The following is a 20,340-nucleotide window of genomic DNA, read 5'->3' on the forward strand; positions in this document are numbered from 1 at the left end:
GTCGAAGAGGAGGTTCTGGGCCAGCCAATCATTGCCTGGCTAGCCTGGAACTTCCTCTCCGACATTAGAATTGACATCGGGTGGCGAGAGTTGGTCGGCCCTGCGCTTCAGCGGGGAAGCAGGAAGAGCTCAGTCAGAACTCGGCGGCGGCCTGTTTCCCGATGGCGGCAGTGGCAGCCTATAGGCACTTGTTCAGGAAAGAAACAAAATCAAGGAATGCACATTTCCCAGTCTATTGAGGGTAACTTTCATAAAGGGGAGCTTTATTTTAAGTCAACTTTATATAGACAAATAGTTGCCTACATGTGTTTATACTAGTGCAGGGATGGAGACAGAAAAAAAGAAAGGGGGCATGGAGACAGAAAGAAAGGAGGAACGGAGAAAGAAAGAAAGAGAGAAATACAGACATACAGAAAGAAAGGGGGCATGGAGAGAGAAAGAAAGAAGGGGGCAGGGTGAAAGAAAGAAAAAGTTGGGAGAGGGAATGAGGTTTGGAGGAGAGGACGCATACAGGAGGCTGAAAGAAGGGAAGAAATATTGGATGCACAGTCAGAAGAAGAAAATGCAACCAGAGACTCATGAAATCACCAGACAACAAAGGTAGGTAAAATGATTTTATTTTCAATTTAGTGATCAATATGTGTCTGAATTTATATCTGCTGTCTATATTTTGCGCTATGGCCCCCTTTTACTAAACCGCAATAGCGGTTTTTAGTGCAGGAAGCCTATGAGCATCAATAGCAGCGCAGTGCATTCAGCACAGCTCCCTGCGCTAAAAACCGTTATCGCGGTTTAGTAAAAAGGGAGGGGTATATTTGTCTATTTTTGTATAGTTGTTACTGAGGTGACATTGCTTAAAGTCATCTGCTTTGACCTCTTTGAAAACCCGCGGAATACCTAGAAGATATAAGGAGAACAGAATTTTATCAGATACATGGAAAACATTGAGATATATTAGCAATTTAACACCTATTCCAATAAATAAATCTACAAATCAATCTTTATGGATTAATTCCAAGATTCAAATTGGTGGATCTAAAATCTTATGGAAAACCTGGATCATTGCAGGCATTTGAACTCTAAATGACGTTATTTCAGATGGTAAACTGCTTGAATTTTCACAGCTGCAACATAGATTCGGTCTTAATAAATCACAAAATTTTAAATGGTTGCAGCTGAAGCAGGCTATTCAGGTAGGGTTCCCTGAATGGAAAAATCTGAATACAATATAGTCTGGAGTTCCTTTGTTTTCAAGCAGATTTCCTGGGACATCAAGCCGCTTTGTGGTATAAATTATTATCTGGATATGTGAATAAAAAAACCAAAAAATGGTCTTAGAGACATTTGGAGTATTGAGATAAGGCAGCAAATTTCTGCATCTCAATGGCCACGAATTTGGTCTTGGAGAATGAGATGTACAATGTCAGCATCTATGAGCCAAACTTGGTTCTTTTTGTTGCATAGAGCTTTTTGGACCCCAGTTCGTTTGCAAAAGTTAGATAGGTCTAAGTCTAATAAATGCTGGCATTGTAATCTGGAAGAAGGGACATTGGATCATTTACTTTTTTACTGTTCCTGTATTAAATTATTTTGGAATTCAATTTGGACGCAGGTTAACCGTTTACTTGAAAATCATGTTGCTTTGTCTTATGATACTATTCTGTTTGGCATGGCTATGAGGAAAAAAAGTCAAATTTCATCTTATAACAACAATCTTCTATTAATAATGACAGGAGTGGCAATTCAGCACATTACAGCTAATTGGAAAAATTATACAAATCTTAATTATTCTTTTTGGTGGAATTCACTTTTGTCACATTTTTAAAATGGAAAAAGCAATTACAAAAAGGTAATTATAACAATTTTATAAAGATCTGGGGGCCATTAGAGAATTATTGTAATGAATGAACATCGTTTTCTTTTCTGATGGATACATGTATTTTATTGGGGGAGGGGGGAAATTGGATGATTAATATTTTTATTTAATGATTGGATTTCTGTTGTATTATGAAAATTTAATTGAAGAATTGTTGGGTGGGGGGAAAGGGTTATAATTTCTACTTTAATGGATTATATGTATAAGAATGTCAAGTGCTATATATTATATTAGTAATGTAATGTTTTAATATTAATCACTTGTTTGTCAGTTTTAAAATGAATAAAGAATTAAAAAAAAAAAAGAAAACCTGCAAAATATAAATGATAATTAACATTTTCTCTGCGTTCAGTGTGCTTTGTGTTTTTAAAATTTTATTGTTGGTAGATCATTTTGACTTGGCCACGAAGGTAAGGGGGAGGGAGGTAAGCTGCTGAAAGACATCTAGTAATCCTTGCAGGCTTGACTGTGCAGGGAATTATTTTTGTAAAATCATGTTTTGTTATGTGACTGGCATTATTTAGACTTTAATTTCTATGAATGAATAGAATGGAAATGATATAAAATTGATTGTTTTTATTTGCATGCGCTGAAGGGAAGTGGAGAGAGAGTGGGCTGAGGACGCTGAAGGGAAATGGGGAGAAGACGCCGATTTATAAATTGACAATTGTACAGAATATTGTTTCTTTTTATACTTTAATATAATAAGTTCAGAATAAAACTATTTGAGGCTTGTGTGGATGGGATCAGATGGTTTGCGGGGACAGGGCAGGGACGGAGACAAATTTTTTCCCCCGTGTCATTCTCTAGGCTCTGCTACGAATCGATTTAGACTACAGGCGGACGAGCAGGGTGTCAGTCGGGTTGACGTAGCCGTCATAGCACAAGCGGGCACGGGGTATGGTTCTCAAAAAAAATCTTAATCGTTGTACTGCTGATTTTGGCTCTTTTGACTAATGAGCTTGCCTACCACTGGGCTATATAAATAAATAAATTACTAAAAATATATTTTTTTATATTGAGGGCAGGGATGTTAAAAAAATGATCAGCCCCCGGGTGTCATGTACTCTAGGTATGCCACTGGTGTAGGTCTCCTTGAGATTGAGAACAATCAGTTGTTTTTCTCCAAATGCGGTAACAGGGTTCCTATAGAGACCATTCTGAACTTCTTTACTAAGTATTTGTTGAGAGCATAGAGATCTAGGATTGGATGAAAAACTCCAGTCTTCGTTGGTATTAAAAAATACTTGGAATAGAACTCTAGGTCCCTCTCCTGCAGAAGAACTTGCTCTATATAGCTGAGAGCTCTTGGTGAAGGATAGTCTGTTGGGAATTGAAAGAAGACTCTCTTGGAGGAGTGTTTTTGAAATGAAGAGTATAACCTTGTCTCACTATTTGTAGAATGGACTCATTTAATTGGTCCATCAAGAATAAATTGTTCATAATGAGATAATGACCAACAACAGGTGAAGCCATCATAGCAGACAGAAACTGGTCCAACTTCCCAATCCTACTCTGGTCGGACATGAACCGACTCTACAATAAATACAGCCATGCTTCCAGCGAACTAAATAATTGCCCCACCTACCTGTTATCAAGCTCCTCCACCACATTCAAAACCAACCTCATGCTATGGATTCAAACCACATTAACAGAAGGTCAATTCCCACAGGACCTAGGAGAGATCTTAAATCACCCCAATCATGAAAGATCACAAAGGCCCAATAGATAGCCCCTCCAACTACAGACCTATCGCTTCAATTCCAATATACGTCAAAATAATAGAAGGCCTAGTTACACAATACCTCACAAACTACCTGGAAAAACATAACCTACTCCACCCCTCACAATCAGGATTTCGAACTAACCATAGTACAGAAACACTACTGGTCTCACTTCTAGATACAGCCCGGCAACACATCAGTAAAGGAAAAATGCTGATACTAATACAACTCGACCTCTCTGCAGCATTTGACCTTGTTGACCACACCTTATTACTACAGATACTCGACGCCATAGGGATCTCAGGCAAGGTCTACAATTGGTTTCAAGGGTTCCTCAAATCAAGAACCTATAAGGTAAAATACAATGATATCAAATCAGAGCCATGGGCAAATCCCTGCGGAGTCCCACAAGGATCACCTCTCTCACCTACGCTCTTCAACCTCTTTATCTCCTCCCTAGGAGCCACCTTAGATAACCTAAATGTCACATCCTTTAGCTACGCAGACGACATCACCATACTCATCCCCTTCGACCCATCAGAGCCCTCCACCACAGCAAAGCTGGAAACTACCCTAGATACTGTAGAAAAATGGATGATAGATCACAAACTAAAACTAAACTCTGAAAAAACAAAATTCCTTTTGCTCGAAAAGGCCAAAACTCCTACCATCACAGAACTGATAATCAAAAATACCAAATACCCAATACAACCCGAATTAAAATTCCTAGGAGTTACTATAGACAGATGTTGCACAATGCAGTCCCAAATCAACAAGACGACCCAGAAAGCTTTTCTAACCATGAGAAACCTACGTAAAATCAGAAAATTCTTCAACCAAACACAATTCAGACTAATTGTACAATCCCTAGTCTTAGGTCTGCTGGACTATTGCAACTCCCTATATCTTCCTTGTCCAGCCATTATGATAAAGCAACTCCAGACTATACAAAACACCGCCCTCAGACTGATCTACTCACTTAGAAAATATGATCACATAACAAATGCCTTCTTAGACTCCCACTGGCTACCCATACAAGCACAAATTCAATTCAAATTCCACTGCCTATTATTCAAAGCAGTACACGGCTCTTCCCCCTCCTACCTAAACAACCGCTTAAACCAGATCTCCACCTCAAGACACAGAAGAACTCCGAACCCTTTTGCCTTCCCCCCACTCAAAGGTACACAACGCAAGAAAATGTTTGACAACCTTCTGGCAACACAAGCAGCAAAACTCAACCATTCCATCTCCAACTTACTGACAACATCGGACAACTTCAAAACATTTCGTAAAGAAATCAAAACCCTGCTTTTCAAAAAATTCATCCAAATTCAAACCCTCTCCACCTACCTCCAACTAATTCACCTACCTCCAGACAATTCACCTACCTCCAGAGAATCCACATACCACCAGATAATTCCCCCCCAAATACCCCACCTAAACACATTTCAAGTTAACAGACCCCTAAAATAGATTGTAATCTTGCCTACTCTAACTGTATTCCATTTGCTAATTCACTCAGTTCGGCACAGTCAGTTTACTATCCAACCCGTAAGGTCCCCTAGATTTCTATCCAGCTACCCCCCTTATAAAAAAAAAAAAATGTATCTTCACTGGAAAATGTCCAGTCAAATCCTCTGTAATGTGATCTGCACTGGAAATGTCCAGTCAAATCTTTTGTAATCCGCCTTGAACTGCAAGGTATAGGCGGAATAGAAATCCGTAATGTAATGTAATGTAATATAAAAAATTTAACTCAATATTCTACATTCTTCACCTTTTTACAAGGTAACCCTGATGGATCGATGCCGGTGCTGGCTTCAATGCTGATGATGGTCTTTGCAATTGTGCATCAGAGGTTGCACACATTCCCATGTCTTCCAATGTTGTACTGAAAAGTTTTTCAAATTGGAGTGATCTTTAGTAACCTTTTCTGAAGCTTGAGCAGCGCTGAACACATCAGTTATGTGGAGCAGTGACTGAGATGGTCCAAAGCCAGTAGAAGATTTTGACAGAGGGAAAGACTGCCAATGCAAGATCGAAGAACTTAATGATCTGGGAAGATCGAATAAATTTAAACCCCAAAAAGGGTCAACGCTCCTGGCTTGTGAACAGGCTCCAAGTGGCTCGAAGGTCTGAAAAAAATTAAATTTTTACAAGAAAGAACTATGAAAATAAAGAAAAATAAAGAAAATCAATATCAGGAAGGCAGAAAACCCGAAGTTTGATGCACTTTTGGAGAACGCCAAAAGATCTTCACCCAAAGGGTCGTGGACACTTGGAATGCGCTACCGGAGGAAGTGATCAGGCAGAGTACGGTACAGGGTTTCAAACAGGGATTGGACGGATTCCTGAGGGATAGGGGGATCGTGGGATACTGAGAGAGGTGCTGGGATGTAACACAGGTATAGAAAGCAAACCAAGTAATAAGTATAGAAATCCAACCAGGTCGTGCATGTGCAAGACCGGAGGGTTAGGACTTCGATGGGAAGATAAAACTCAATGGGAAATCAAGGTGGCAAGGGGGCCCCTTCTGGTGTCTCAGACAGGCCGTGACCTGTTTGGGCCGCCGCGGGAGCGGACTGCTGGGCAAGATGGACCTGTGGTCTGACCCAGCGGAGGCACTGCTTATGTTCTTATGTTCTTATCAGTTTTTCAGCTCCACAGAAAGCTGAGAACTGATAATCCCACAAGCCAACGTTGGGCAATAATTGTTTTCTTCTACCTGAGAATTGCACTAATTCCTGAATTGTGGGATTGAGGAGATTGCTATGTATGAGAAGGGCTGCACATACTTGGAACTCTACATTAAGCTCTGAGCTCACCTGCCTGTGTATGTGCGCGCATGTGATATCAACCCTGCTGTCTAAAGAAAAACACACCTTTCTAGTACCATTCCTGGAAGAAAAGTCTACAAACCATTAAGGTAGACTTGAGCAAATCCACTGCTTGGCCTTGGGTGTAAGCAGCATGGAGTTCTGTCTGCTTTTTGGGATCCTTTAAGATACTTGTAACTGGATTGGTCACTGTTGAAAATATGACACTGGGCTTGATGGACATCTCCCAGTATGGGAGATTGTTTATTCTTCTGTAAAAAAAATAATAATTTTTTTGTTTTGAAAATGATATTTGTGAGAGTCTTGTTTTGGGCTGCTTTTTAAATATTCAGTCACTGACCTCTGAGGTTCCTTTCATTAAAGGAGCTATTCTTTGCCAAGTCACTTCTTCCTACACAGACCTCTTTGGTGTTTAGAGGAACACCAGTATGTTCTTAAAAGATTAGATGCAGGATGTTAAGCCAGTTTCCTAGTTTGTGTGGTGACTGAAATGCATATTTCATTTGAATCAGCCAAAAGTCATGTTAAGTTAATGGAGTCTTACAAGACTTAAAAATGTATTTATTTAAAAATTTATATACCGCAAAATAACTTGGACAGAATATAGGAAGCATTATTTCTTCACGGACATGAAAACCATGTTGCCACTTAGGTAAAAACAGGAGGCATTCCATTTGAAAGAGCCACCCTGCTATGAAGAAATTGAGCACTTTCAGATACATTTAATGCAGATCTCCTTGGCTCAAAGCAGCAAACTCAAGACAATGCTGAGGGGATTTCTGCACTAGTAATTAACAAAGTCCCTTCATGAATCAAGAAACAGGTCTTCCAGCAGACATCGGGAGCCCTAAATAATGGAGATGATGCTCTCTCGTAGTATGTGTATTAGATGGGCATTAAATAGGGCATGTTCATTCATAATACACCAAAATGGAGAACCCTTTTTACTTCATAGGTACACCTAGTAAATTGATTTGTTGCAGTAATTAATGTATCCTAAATTGGCTCTTTTAATCCTAGACTAAATGCTAATAAATTTCCATGGAGGCCCTTGTTATGCATCATCAACAATAAAAATAGCTAAAAGAAGCACGGGGGAAGAACTGCAAGCTGTATTAGGATGGGGAACCAGTTCTGTCAAGACTAATACAGTACTATGATAATCAGGGTGCTTGACTTCTGCTAAAATTTGTTTCGGTCCAATCTGCTATGAGTAAGATGGAGAATATGCATAAAAGCAGAGGCCAAGTTCTAGGGGATTGCTAATGCATCCTTTGCTAGGCAGCCAGAGACTATAAATACAGCAGCAAAACCATGGGCACCTTCTCTACTGCGTTGGTGTGAATAATGAAGGCAAATTGTTTTTCAAGTTGACTTTTTGCTATGCTTGGTTATTTTCAATAAAGCTATTATTTTAAATACCAAAACCAAACAAGGGGAAATTCAAATAAATGCAGGGGGTATTAGCAAAAACTTCACTGGAAATAGCAACCCCCACATAGATCCTGAATTGCAGTTGTTTGAATGGTATAGATGTTATATCAAGCAATAAATTACTTCATATGTTCATAAAATGCTAGTTCTCAAGGCGCCAAGCGGTAAAAAGAAAACATATTCTAGTGGTGGTGCAAAATAGTGGTCTAATCATGGCATATACTACTGCCAAATGGTGCTTTGAAATACTGTCCACAAGTAAACTACATCAACATGTAACCAAGAGCAAAAGGCACTTAGCTTGGTGAAGTAATCCCGGCTTTGATACGAGCCATGTTTCGCCAACGCTACCTTAGAAAGCCGAGTGTCTGAGCTGATTTTTCATTCAGGCTGGAAGCTAAAGAGTGTTAAGGTTCCTATGAATTTAAACTGCTTCTCGGCTTTCTGAAGTAGCGTCAGCGAAACACGGCTCGTGTCAAAGCCAGGGTTACTTCACCAAACCATTCAAACAAACATGGTTCAGGATCTATGTGGGGTTGTTATTTTCAGGAATTAATTTAAATACAGCAGCAGATTATTTTTCATTGAGGAATTCCCCAACGCTGAAAAATGTCTTTTATACAGTTGTTGGCTAAGGATCACACAACCACACAGCTAAGCTTGTCTGCCAAGTGATTCTCAACTCCTGAGAGATAAGCAATTTATATTTGGAAGTTATCAACAATGACAAGGTGAAGAATACCATCCCTCCTTGTTTGCTGACTTAAAGGTCCTTAGTTTAGAAGCCCTATTCACACATTTAAGTGCTGCATTTATGTATGCACATTGAACAAACATTAGATCACAATTCTAGAAAGTTGGAATTTGTGTATAAATGTGCCATATATGCACAGGACAAGAGGGTGTGGTCTAGACAGGACACAAAATTCTCATGTTCTCACAAGCAGTCAAATGTCCTTATTTACAATTGTTCCCAGGTATATACAGATAGCACAGTTACTTATCGTAACAGGTGTTTATCCAGGGACAGCAGGCAGATGTTCTCACATATGGGTGATGTTAACCATGGAGCCCCAATGCGGACAGTTTCACAAGCAGACTTGCTTGAAGAACTTTTAGAAAGTCCGCAACTGCTGCACCGCGCATGCGCCAAGTGCTTTCCCGCCCGACGTAGGGCGCGCATCTCCTCAGTTCAGATAGCTAGCTAAGAAGCCACCCAGGGGAGGTGGATGGGTTGTGAGAATATTTGCCTGCTGTCCCTGGATAAACACCTGTTATGGTAAATAATTGTGCTTTATCCCAGGACAAGCAGGCAGCATATTTTCACATGTGGGTGACCTCCAAGCTAACCAGAATGGGATGGTGGGAGTGTTGGCAATTCAGCAGAATAAATTTTGTAATACTGCCTGGCTAAAGTGGCCAACCCGTCTGGAAAAAGAATCCAGACAATAATGAAAGGTGAAAGTATGAACTGAGGATCAAGTGGCAGCTTTGCAGTTTTCCTCAAAAGGAGTAGATCTAAGGAAAGCTACAGATGCTGCCATGGCTCTAACTTTATGGGTTGTGACTCGATCCTCTAGATGCAGTTCAGCCTAAGCATAGCAAAAAGAGATGCAAGCAGCCAACCAGTTGGAGATGGTGTGCTTGGAAACTGGATGTCTCAACTTGTTTGGATCGAAGGAGATAAAAAGTTGAGGAGAAGATCTTTGCGGCTTAGTCCTTTGTAAGTAGAAAGCCAAAGCATGCTGGCAGTCCAAAGTATAAAGAGCTGTTTCTCCAGAGTGAGAATGAGGCTTTGGAAAAAAAACACTGGAAGTACAATGGATTGATTGAGATGAAATTCTGAAACAACTTTTGGTAAGAATTTAGGATGAGTACAGAGGACCACCTTGTCGTAATGAAATACTGTGAAAGGTGGGTCCGCTACTAAAGCTTGTAGCTCACTGACTCTGAGAGCAGATGTAAGAGTAATGAGAAAGACCACTTTCCAAGTGAGATATTTGAGATGAGTCGAAGACATTGGTTCAAATGGAGGCTTCATCAACTTAGCAAGAACAACATTGAGATCCTAAACCACTGGAGGCGGTTTGAGAGGTGGCTTGACATTGAAAAGTCCTTTCATAAATCTGGAAACCACAGGATGAGCAGATAGTGATTTCCCTTCTAGTGGCTGAAGAAAAGCTGCAATTGCAATGAGATGGACTCTAATGGATGTTGATTTGAGTACTGATTGAGATAAATGAAACAGGTAATCCAGAACTGAAGACAAGGATGTAGACTGAGGCTCCTTGTGATGAAGAGCGCACCAAGCAGAAAACCTAGTCCCTTTCTGGTTGTAACATTGCCTAGTAGTAGGCTTCCTGGAAGCCTCCAAAATGTCCTTGATAGATTGAGAACACTGTAGATTGGCAGTTACGTTGAAAGGTACCAAGCTGTCAGGTGCAGAGACTGCAGGTTGGGATGAAGTAGAGAACCCTGATTCTGTGTAAGCAGAGCTGGAAAAACAGGTAGAAGTAATGGCTCCCTGCTGCTGAGTTGAATTAGAAGGGAGAACCAAGGTTGTCTGGGCCACCGAGGAGCTAACAGAATCATGGTGGAATGTTCATGTTTGAGTTTGACGAGTGTCTTGAGAATTAGAGGGAATGGAGGAAACGCATACAGGAATTTGTTCGTCCATTCCAGAAAAAAAGCATCTGCCTCCAGGCGGTGAGGAGAGTAGATCTTGGAGCAAAACTGAGGCAGCTTGTTGTTGTGGGGAGACGCAAAGAGATGTATTTGAGGGGTTCCCCACTGAGAAAAAATGTGATGGACAGGTGATGAATTGAGTGTTCATTTGTGAGGTTGTAGAAGACAACTCAATTTGTCTGCCAGAAAGTTTTTCTCTCCTTGAATGTAGATTGCTTTCAAAAAGATGTGAAGAATTGCCCAATTCCAAACCTTCTGAGCTTCCTTGCAAAGGGGGAGGGTCTTGTTCCTCCTTGCTTGCTGACATAATACATGGCTACTTGATTGTCTATACAAATGAGGACTACTTGATCGTGAAGATGTTGAAAAGCTTTGAGAGCATTGAAAATCGGTCTTGAGTTCCAACAGATTTATGTGGTTCCGACAATCTGTGCTGGACCAGTGTCCTTGAGTACGGAGACCATCAAGATGAGCCCCCCAAGCATAGATCAAGGAATCTGTTGTGAGAACCTTCTGATGAGGGGGCATTTGAAACAGCAAACCTCTGGAGAGATTGGAAGAGAGCAACCATCAGTGAAGAGACCGTCTCAACAAAGGAGGCCCTGTAATGTGCTGAGAGAGTGGATTGGAAACCTGTGCCTACTGAGATGCCAAGGTCCACTGAGGAATTCTGAGGTGAAGTCTGGCAAAACTACAGAGGCCATAAGACCTAAGAGAATCATCATTTGTCTCGCTGAAAGTGAACTGAGGGATGACACTTTGAGACAAAGTTGGATGAGAGTATCCAGACGCTGTTGAGGAAGGAATGCTCTGAGTTGCACAGTGTCCAGTACAGCTCCAATGAACTGTAGAGTCTGATAGGACTGTAGCTGAGATTTTGAGAAATTTTTTTCGAACCCCAAACTTTGGAGGAACCAAATAGTCCGTTGGGTCACTACAATAACCCCATGAGATGTTGAATCTTTGATGAGCTAATTGTCCACAAACAGAAAAACCTGAAGACCATGGCTGCACAGAGCTGCTGCTACTATATCAGGCATTTGGTGAAAACTCTGGGAGATGATGCCAGGCTGAAAGTAGCACTCTGTATTGAAAATGATGATTTCCCACCCAAAATCTGAGAAACTTGCGAGAGGCTGGATGAATGGGAATGTGAGTGTAAGCCTTTGAGATCCACAGAGCATAACCAATCATTGTGATCCAGAAGGGGATACAAGGATGCTAGGGACAGCATCCAAAATTTTTCTGACAAGAAATTTGTTGAGAGCTCTGAGATCCAATATAGGTCACAGGTCTTCTTCGGGACAAGGAAGTACTGGAAGTAAAACCCCGTGCTCTGCTGTTCTAGAGGAAATTCCTCAATGGCACGGAGACGAAGCAGAGCTTGAGCTTCCTGAATAAGAAGAGTGGTCTGTGATGGATTGGAAGGATACTCTCTTAGAGGGAGATCTGGTGGAATCTAAAGGAAGTGAAGAGAGTAACCTTCCCTGATTATTGTGATACCGCAGATCTGAATCCATAGGCAAAGAAGCAGATGAAAGACCACTTCTGGCACGAGTCAGAGAAGCAGAACGTTGGAATATTCATTTCTATCTTTATCTCTACCTCTGTCTTTATATTTTTATCTTTACTTTTCATAAATTGTTTCTTCAGGTACTTTAGTTAGATTGTGAGCCTTTGGGACAGTTAGGGAATTTCCAAGTACCTATCTTATTTATTTTTATTTATTGTATCTTTTAATGCATTATTTTTGTAAACCGCTTAGAAACCTCACGCTTATTAGCGGTATATAAGAATTAAATAAAATTAAGAATTAAATTAAATTAAATGTAATTAGTTCTCATCGATGATATAAATGATGGAGATGACCTCCTATGGGAAGAGGGGAGGACAGAAGCAGAACAATTGAGGTTATGCTCTGTGTTAGATGGTCAAAAAGGCTGAGTGGACTTGGGCACAGCAGGAGGCTGAGGCTTACGCTGCCTTTGTTGTTGTTGCTGCTGTTGTTTCTTAGGAGGCGTCCTTGAATAAGGTGCTGCCTTCTGAGGATAATGCCTCTGATAAAATGGAGGAGGCCTATAACTCTTAGCAGTTGAAGGCTTCGGCCGAACTATAGAGACAAATGATTTCTCATGCTCAGACAAGCGTTTTGTAGCTGCCTCAATCGAGTCAAACAGCTCATTCCCTTGACATGGGATGTTGGCCAGTTGATTCTGCAGATTTGGATCCATATAGATGGTGCGGAGCCAGGCTAGATGGCACATCGCCACCAAGAACGCAGTAACTCAAGAGGACATTTCAAATGTATCATATGCAGCCTAAACCATATGCATGTGAAGTTGACCCAGAGTGTGATGCATGTGCTGAAACTCTGGAAGTCGATGTTGAGGAAGATACTTTTAGAAAGTAGGCATGGCGTTGACCCAATGCTTCAGATAAGATGTGAAGACAAAAGTTATAGTTTAAAATTCGATTCGTCATTACTGAATTTTGATACAGCCGACGGCCAAACTTGTCCATGGTTCTTCCCTCTTGGCCAGGAGGGATGGTGGCATAAACTTTGGCAGGATTGGTTCTTTTTAAAGAAGATTCCACTAAAAGAGATTGATGCGATAGTCGAGACTTCTCAAATCCCTTACAATGAACCATATTATATCGAGATTCCAGTTTTGCTGGCACAGCAGGAATGGAATATGGTATATCAAAATTCCTTTTGAAAGTTTGAAAAAGAATGCCATTCATGGGTAATTTTAAAGAATCCCTAGGAGGATTATACCCAGTTCTTCCAAATACTCCTTAGAGTATTCTGAATCAGACTCCAAAGCGATGTTAAGATTTTTATTCATTTGGCATAGAAACTTCGTAAAGGACACCGGATCAGAAGAGGGGTGGCCCTGTTGAGGTGAAGGTGAACGAGAGCCCCTCAAAGTACCTCTCATTGCAGAAAAAGAAGGTGAAGCCTCGCTGGAATATTGATACAGCAGATCTGAATCCATAGGCAAAGAAGCAGATGAAAGACCACTTCTGGAACGAGTGAGAGAAGCAGAACGTTTTTGTTTTGAAGAACCAGCTGGTGAAGAAAACCTCGCAGGAGAAGAACTCGACTGATGAGAATGCTGTGGTTCCACAATAGATTTCCTCAACAAGGAAGTTGGTTGTCTCGAGGAGTCTCGATGCCTCGATAAATGAGGTCTGTCTCGAGAAGAGTACTGTATTTTTAATCATTGTTTATATAAAGTTATTAACGTATGTAAACCGCCTAGATCTTTGCGGTAGGGCGGTATATAAATAAATTATTATTATTTATTATTAACTGCCTCAGAGAACGAGGCAAGGATATCGAATTCAGCCTCGATATGGAATGTCAAAGAGTCCTCGCCCTGTGCCTCGAAGGCAATGCCTTATGTGTAGAGGTAGGACTGGAAGTTGGAGATCGATAAGGACATTGATAAGGACTCAGCTCCTTGTGCAGATGATTATATCTCGAGGCACTCTCAAGGAGTCAACTCCTTGCATAGGATGTGTAGATTGATCTCGAGGCACTCTTAAGGACTCGACTCCTTGTATAGAGCGTTCAGATTGACCTCGAGGCACTTTCAAGGACTCGACTCCTTGTATTACTGCTGAGTGAGTAGGCTGGACTTCAGGAAGCAGGGTCGAGGCAGGAGTTAATGCCCACAGTTTGGGCAATAAGATTCTGGAATTAGAGACGGAAATGAGGAACGCCGACCTAGATATGGTGGTGATATCCGAGATTTGGTTCACTGACTCCCATGGGTGGTATATGGCTATACCGGGATACAACTTACTTCGGCGGGATAGAGAGGGCAAAATGGGAGGAGGGGTAGCACTATACACTAAAGAGGACATCAAAGTTACCAAAATCGCAGATGTCAAGTACACCAGGGAATCCCTCTGGGTGAATTTGGCTAGGGGGAAGGACAAATGCCTGTATCTTGGTGTAGTATACAGACCTCCAAGACAACAGGAGGACATGGATATAGAATTAGTCGAAGACATTGAGAATATCACTTTGCGTGGAGACACAGTATTGTTAGGAGACTTCAATATGCCTGATGTGGATTGGAACAATCTTTCCGCTACGACCAGCGGCAGCAGGAAACTATTAACCTCTATAAAGGGAGCGAGACTCAGACAAATGATATTAGAGCCCACTAGGGATCGGGTGATACTAGACCTAATACTCATCAACGGAGAAAGTGTCACAGAGGTCTCGGTAGGCGATAAGTTGGCCTCCAGTGACCACAACATGATATGGTTCAACCTCAGGAAAGGTTTCACTAAGTCAAGCACATCAACCAAGGTTCTCAACTTTAAGGACACAAACTTCGAAAGCATGGCAGATTTCGTCCATCGGGCACTGCAAAACCATGCCAAAACAGATAATGTAGAGGTAATGTGGTCAACTCTGAAAACAACCTTACACGAAGCGACCAACCACTACGTCAAATCAGTATGTAAACGGCGAAGAAACAATAGACCACAGTGGTTCTCTGCGGAGATCTCAGACCTCATAAAAAAGAAGAAAAGAGCGTTCATCCTCTACAAACAATCAGGGAAGCGAGAATCCAAGGAGGACTATCTGGCAAAGTCAAAAGCGGTCAAAACAGCAGTCAGGGAGGCCAAACTCCGAATGGAGGAGAACCTTGCGAAGAACATCAAGAAGGACGATAAATCCTTCTTCTGGTATATTAGTGACAGAAAAAGAAACACAGATGGGATAGTACGCCTTAGGAAACCCGACGGGAACTATGTAGAATCGGACTCCGACAAAGCCAAACTTTCAAATGAATACTTCTGCTCGGTCTTCACTTGCAAGGGATCCGGCCCTCAGCTGCCGACGAGGGAAAACTCTGAAGACCCGTTTCGAAATTTCGAGTTTACGCCCAGTAGTGTCTACGAGGAGCTATCAAGATTCAAGGTGAACAAAGCTATGGGACCGGACAAACTACACCCCAGGGTGCTCAGGGAGTTGAGTTACGTCCTGGCGGAACTGTTATCCGCACTCTTCAATCTTTCCCTAAGTACAGGAAAAGTCCCGTTGGATTGGAAAATGGCTAACGTCATTCCATTCCACAAAAAGGGATGCAGGATGGAGGCTGAGAATTATAGACCGGTAGGTCTCACATCGATAGTGAGTAAATTTATGGAAACACTAATCAAACGCCAATTGGATACGATCCTGAACGAGGAGAATCTACGAGATCCCCATCAACATGGTTTTATGAAGGGAAGGTCCTGCCAATCAAATCTGATCAGCTTCTTTGACTGGGTAACAAGAAAGCTGGATATAGGGGAGTCCCTGGACATCGTGTACTTGGACTTCAGCAAAGCATTTGATAGCGTCCCACACCGCAGGTTATTGAGCAAGATGGGTTCGATGGGACTGGGTGAAACATTAACCGCATGGGTTAGGGACTGGCTTAGAGGTAGACTTCAGAGGGTAGTGGTAAACGGTACCCTCTCCGATACGACGGAGGTGATCTGCGGAGTGCTGCAGGGCTCGGTCTTGGGCCTGATCCTATTTAACATCTTCGTAAGAGACTTGGCTGAGGGGCTTTGAGGTAAAATTACATTATTCGCCGATGACGCCAAACTATGCAACATAGTAGGCAACCGCACAACAGATGAAAGCACAGTGCCCGACAAAAGCTCAATGCCTGACAGTATGACGCAGGACCTACTCCTGCTGGAGCATTGCTCAAAGACTTGGCAACTAAGTTTCAATGCCAAAAAATGCAAGGTCATGCACCTTTGCGGCAAAAATCCATGCAGGACTTACACCCTAAATGGTGAGATCCTAGCAAGGACTGTAGCAGAACATGACTTGGGGGTGATCATTAGCGAAGACATGAAGACTGCTAATCAAGTGGAGAAAGCTTCATCCAGGGCTAGACAAATCATGGGCTGTATCCGTAGAAGTTTCGTCAGCCGTAAGCCCGAGGTCATAATGCCGTTGTACAGATCCATGGTGAGACCCCATCTGGAATACTGTGTACAATTCTGGAGGCCGCATTATCAAAAATATGTGCGGAGAGTTGAGTCGGTTCAGCGAATGGCCACCAGGATGGTCTCAGGTCTCAAAAATCTCCCGTATGAGGAACGACTGGGTAAGTTGCAGCTGTACTCACTCGAGGAACGCAGAGAGAGGGGAGACATGATCGAGACGTTCAAATATGTCACAGGCCAAATCAAGGTGGAAGAGGATCTCTTTTTCCTTAAAGGACTAACGGCAACAAGAGGGCATCCATTGAAAATCCACCAGAAAATATTTCTTCACCGAAAGGGAGGTTGATCGCTGGAATAATCTTCCACAACAGGTAATTAAGGCCAGCAGCGTGCCAGATTTTAAGAAAAGATGGGATTGGCATGTAGAATCTCTTCATGGAGGTAGTTAGGAGGTGGGCCATTAGTGTGGGCAGACTAGATGGGCCATGGCCCTTTTCTGCCGTCATGTTCTATGTTTCTATGAGTTAATTTGGCAAGCATGTTACCAAACTTCTGGTGCAGAATAGTTTCCAACATATTCTGCAAAGCCAGCACCGAGACTACTGGAGCTGGTACAATTGGTGTGGCTATGGACTCCGAGGAAAACGACCTGGAGGAAGAGTTTTGCCTCGATTTTGAGACACGCTTCCTGGGAAGTCTCGAAGCAACTGGGTCCACCAAGGCCGCTGCTGAAATGGCTTGTAACTCCTGAAGGGTTGGCTTGGGTAGCTTACTTGATGGATACACTGAGGATAACGGCCCCTCCGTAGAGGATTTAGCTGACTTCCCTGAGGATGACGACTTCCCCATTGAGGAAGGCTTGAACGATGAGGTCAAGGTTGGACTTTGACGGCGTCGAGGTCGTGGCCGTAGTCGGGGTCGAGGCTTTAGTTGAAGAAAGATCCATTCCCCTGAAGATTTTTTCAATTTGAACTCAATGACGTTTAAGGGCTCAATTTTTAAATAATTTGACCAGCCAGGACATGGAATGAAAGACAGCCATGGCTAAATTGAAGCCCACAGGCTGAGTCCGTGGAACAGGCCCCGCCGTGACATAACCGAAAAAAATTTTTTAAAAACTTTTTTTTTTGTTAAACATGTGCAACACAGCGACCCTGTAAATAAGAAAATACACGAGCCGTGGTGAAAGAAGGCATGAGTAGAACTAACTCTTGCGCAAAGTCTTGAAACGAGGGCTTCTCAGCTCCGCAGAAAACTTAGAACTGAGAAGACGCACACCCTACATTGGGCAGGAAGGTACTCGCACATGCGCGGTGCGGCAGTCGTGAACTTTCTAAAAGTTCTTCAAGCAAGTCTGCTTGAGAAGCTGTCCGCATCGAGGTTGACATCACCCATATGTGATAATATGCTGCCTGCTTGTCCTGGCATAATTACTGCATTGGCCTATCATATGGAAGAATAATGAAGGCAAATAGTGACTTTTCCTTTAGCCCAGGCTTACATGGAAGTGGGGTGGGAGTGAGCTTTGATGCAGACTCCAGTAGATGGAACCTAAGCACACTACCGGACAGGGCTCTGGGTTTCTGGCCCAGAAATATCTAAGAAAAAATTCCATTTAAACTAAATAATTAATTTATGGAGCATGTATGGTTGGGCAGACTGGATGGACCATTCGGGTCTTTATCTGCAGTCATTTACTACGTTACTATGTTAACATCAAGTATGCTATTGCTGCAGCATTTCTGTACCTCCCACTTCCAAGAGGAGGTATCCAGCAGCACTAGACCAGTTCTTCTCAACCCAGTCCTCAGGGCAAATCCAGCCAATCAGGTTTTCAGGATATGCACAATAAGCATAAAAGCAGATAGCACATGCAACTTTCATGCCTTTTCATTGAGGCACTCTCACTGAAAAAAAACTGACTGGCTGGGATTCTCCCAGACAAGTTTAGGACCCCCTAGGGCATTTCTAGGAAAGCCAGCTTCTGTATGCTTTGGACTGGAGGACTTTTCTCATCCTTCCCATACTCTCTCATGCCTAAATAAAAGCCTAGCTTTGGTCACTTCAGTGAAAGATTGCTCTTTACCAGTTTTTAACTGAATTTTCCTCTCCTAGTGGTATACTAAACAGGGTAGTTGCAGGAAATGTAGCTTATGCTATTGACAAGTAGAGTCTGAGTTCCCTTTTTACATCATTTACCCTGTGTTTTAAGCCTTCTAACATATGAAAAATGCAGCACTGGATCTTCTACCAACTAAAAGAGGTCAGGCTAAACCCTGGTCAAAATCATTCTATCACTGGGACCCTGAATACCCCTTTACCTTGATAAACTCACCTGCTGTGTTTTATTTAGTGCCAAGCATGAACAGGAGACTCCAAATTGAAAAAGAAATACAAGAAATAAAATGACCATATACTGATGCACAGGTTAAGGAAAAAAAAAAGCTGCATATTTGCCTAGATTACAATAGCAGAGCTAGAAATTGCAAACACAATACAGAAAATTCTTATGCATGAAAAATAGCAAAGATATTTACCTGTAGCAAGTGTTCTCCAAGTGTAGCAGGCATATATTCTCATATGTGGGTGATGTCATTCACAGAACCCAGTACAGACACTGTCAAGTGCACTGTCATTTTGAATCTTTAGGCCAGTGTACAGCAAACATTTTTGAGCTGGGGCACACTAAATCTAGTGTCCTCGGCTCGAGACACCAGGAAGTGCGCTGGGGTTGGCGTGATGACATCATGCGCATGCGTGACAGTGCGCTGCCATCAGCGCATGTGCAAAGGCCCTTCAAATGGGCCTTGCGCTGAAAGAAAGACCCGCGCTGGAGAGAAGGGCTGGCAGAGAGAAGATGTGCCGGCGTCGGGAGATTGCTTACAGGACATGCCTCTCTTCACGAGAAGCATGTCCTGTAGACAGTCATCCAGCACCTCTCCTCTTCCCCAGTGTACCACGGCACACCAGAAATCTCAGGAAGCACACTGGTGTGCTACGGCACAGTTTGTGATACAATGCAATAGGCAGATGCTGGTGCCTTCCTGCCCAACATCGGCTCAGTAACAAATCTAAGAAGCCAAATAGGGGGAGTTGGATGGGTTGCAAGAATATATGTCTGCTGATCTCTGTTAACAGCTGCTACAGGTAAGTAGCATTGCTTTCTCCAAGGACAAACAGGCATAGTATTCTCATGTGTGGGACTTCCAAGCTGCAAGGATGTCTCTGGAAGGAAGGTTAAACATTGAATCTACAGGAGCCTGGCGAGACCCTATAGGGTTGGAGGGATAGGTTATCTTTATGTAGAGACTAGATATTACAGAACAGCTTGCCCAAACTGTCTGTCTCTTCTGGAGTTACTACTACTACCAATCATTTCTATAGCGCTACTAGACATACAAAGTATATCAAAACACAGAAGAAACCGTCCCTGCTCAAAAGAGCTTACAATCTAGTCAAGACAGACAAATTGGACAATAAGTTGTGTTCTAAACACTAGATAGAAGAAAACATATGGACTGAGGAAAAAGTAGCCGCTTTGCAGAGTTCTTCAATAGATGCAAAGCGAAAATGAGCTACCAAGGCAGCTATAGTCTATATATTATGGCCTGTCACACAGCCTTGTAGCACAAAGAACAAAAAAAAAAAAAAAAAACTGCAGACAAGCGTACAAGATGCAGGCTATGTTTATTATTTTAGTTATTTCAGGTGGTTAATGTTACCACCTTTTTACAAACCAAGGGACCCGACATGGTCCGTGTTTCAGTTAACACACCTTCATCAGGGGTCCAAGGTTGACAAGGTATCAAAT

The 20,340-nt window shown here is 42.2% G+C and overlaps 1 protein-coding gene across 1 annotated transcript in view; it reads right to left on the minus strand.

Moving 5' to 3' along the window:
- TSPAN31 (tetraspanin 31) overlaps nucleotides 1–20,340 on the minus strand; it is a 91,516-nt gene that overhangs the window by 46,313 nt on the left and 24,863 nt on the right. The window contains exon 3 of the mRNA XM_033936508.1: nucleotides 18,865–18,945. Within this exon, the coding sequence (XP_033792399.1) occupies nucleotides 18,865–18,945 (81 nt within the window). The remainder of the gene's footprint in view (nucleotides 1–18,864; nucleotides 18,946–20,340) is intronic.

This window comes from Geotrypetes seraphini, chromosome 3, assembly GCF_902459505.1.
Source record: "Geotrypetes seraphini chromosome 3, aGeoSer1.1, whole genome shotgun sequence".
Taxonomy (NCBI): Eukaryota; Metazoa; Chordata; class Amphibia; order Gymnophiona; family Dermophiidae; genus Geotrypetes; species Geotrypetes seraphini.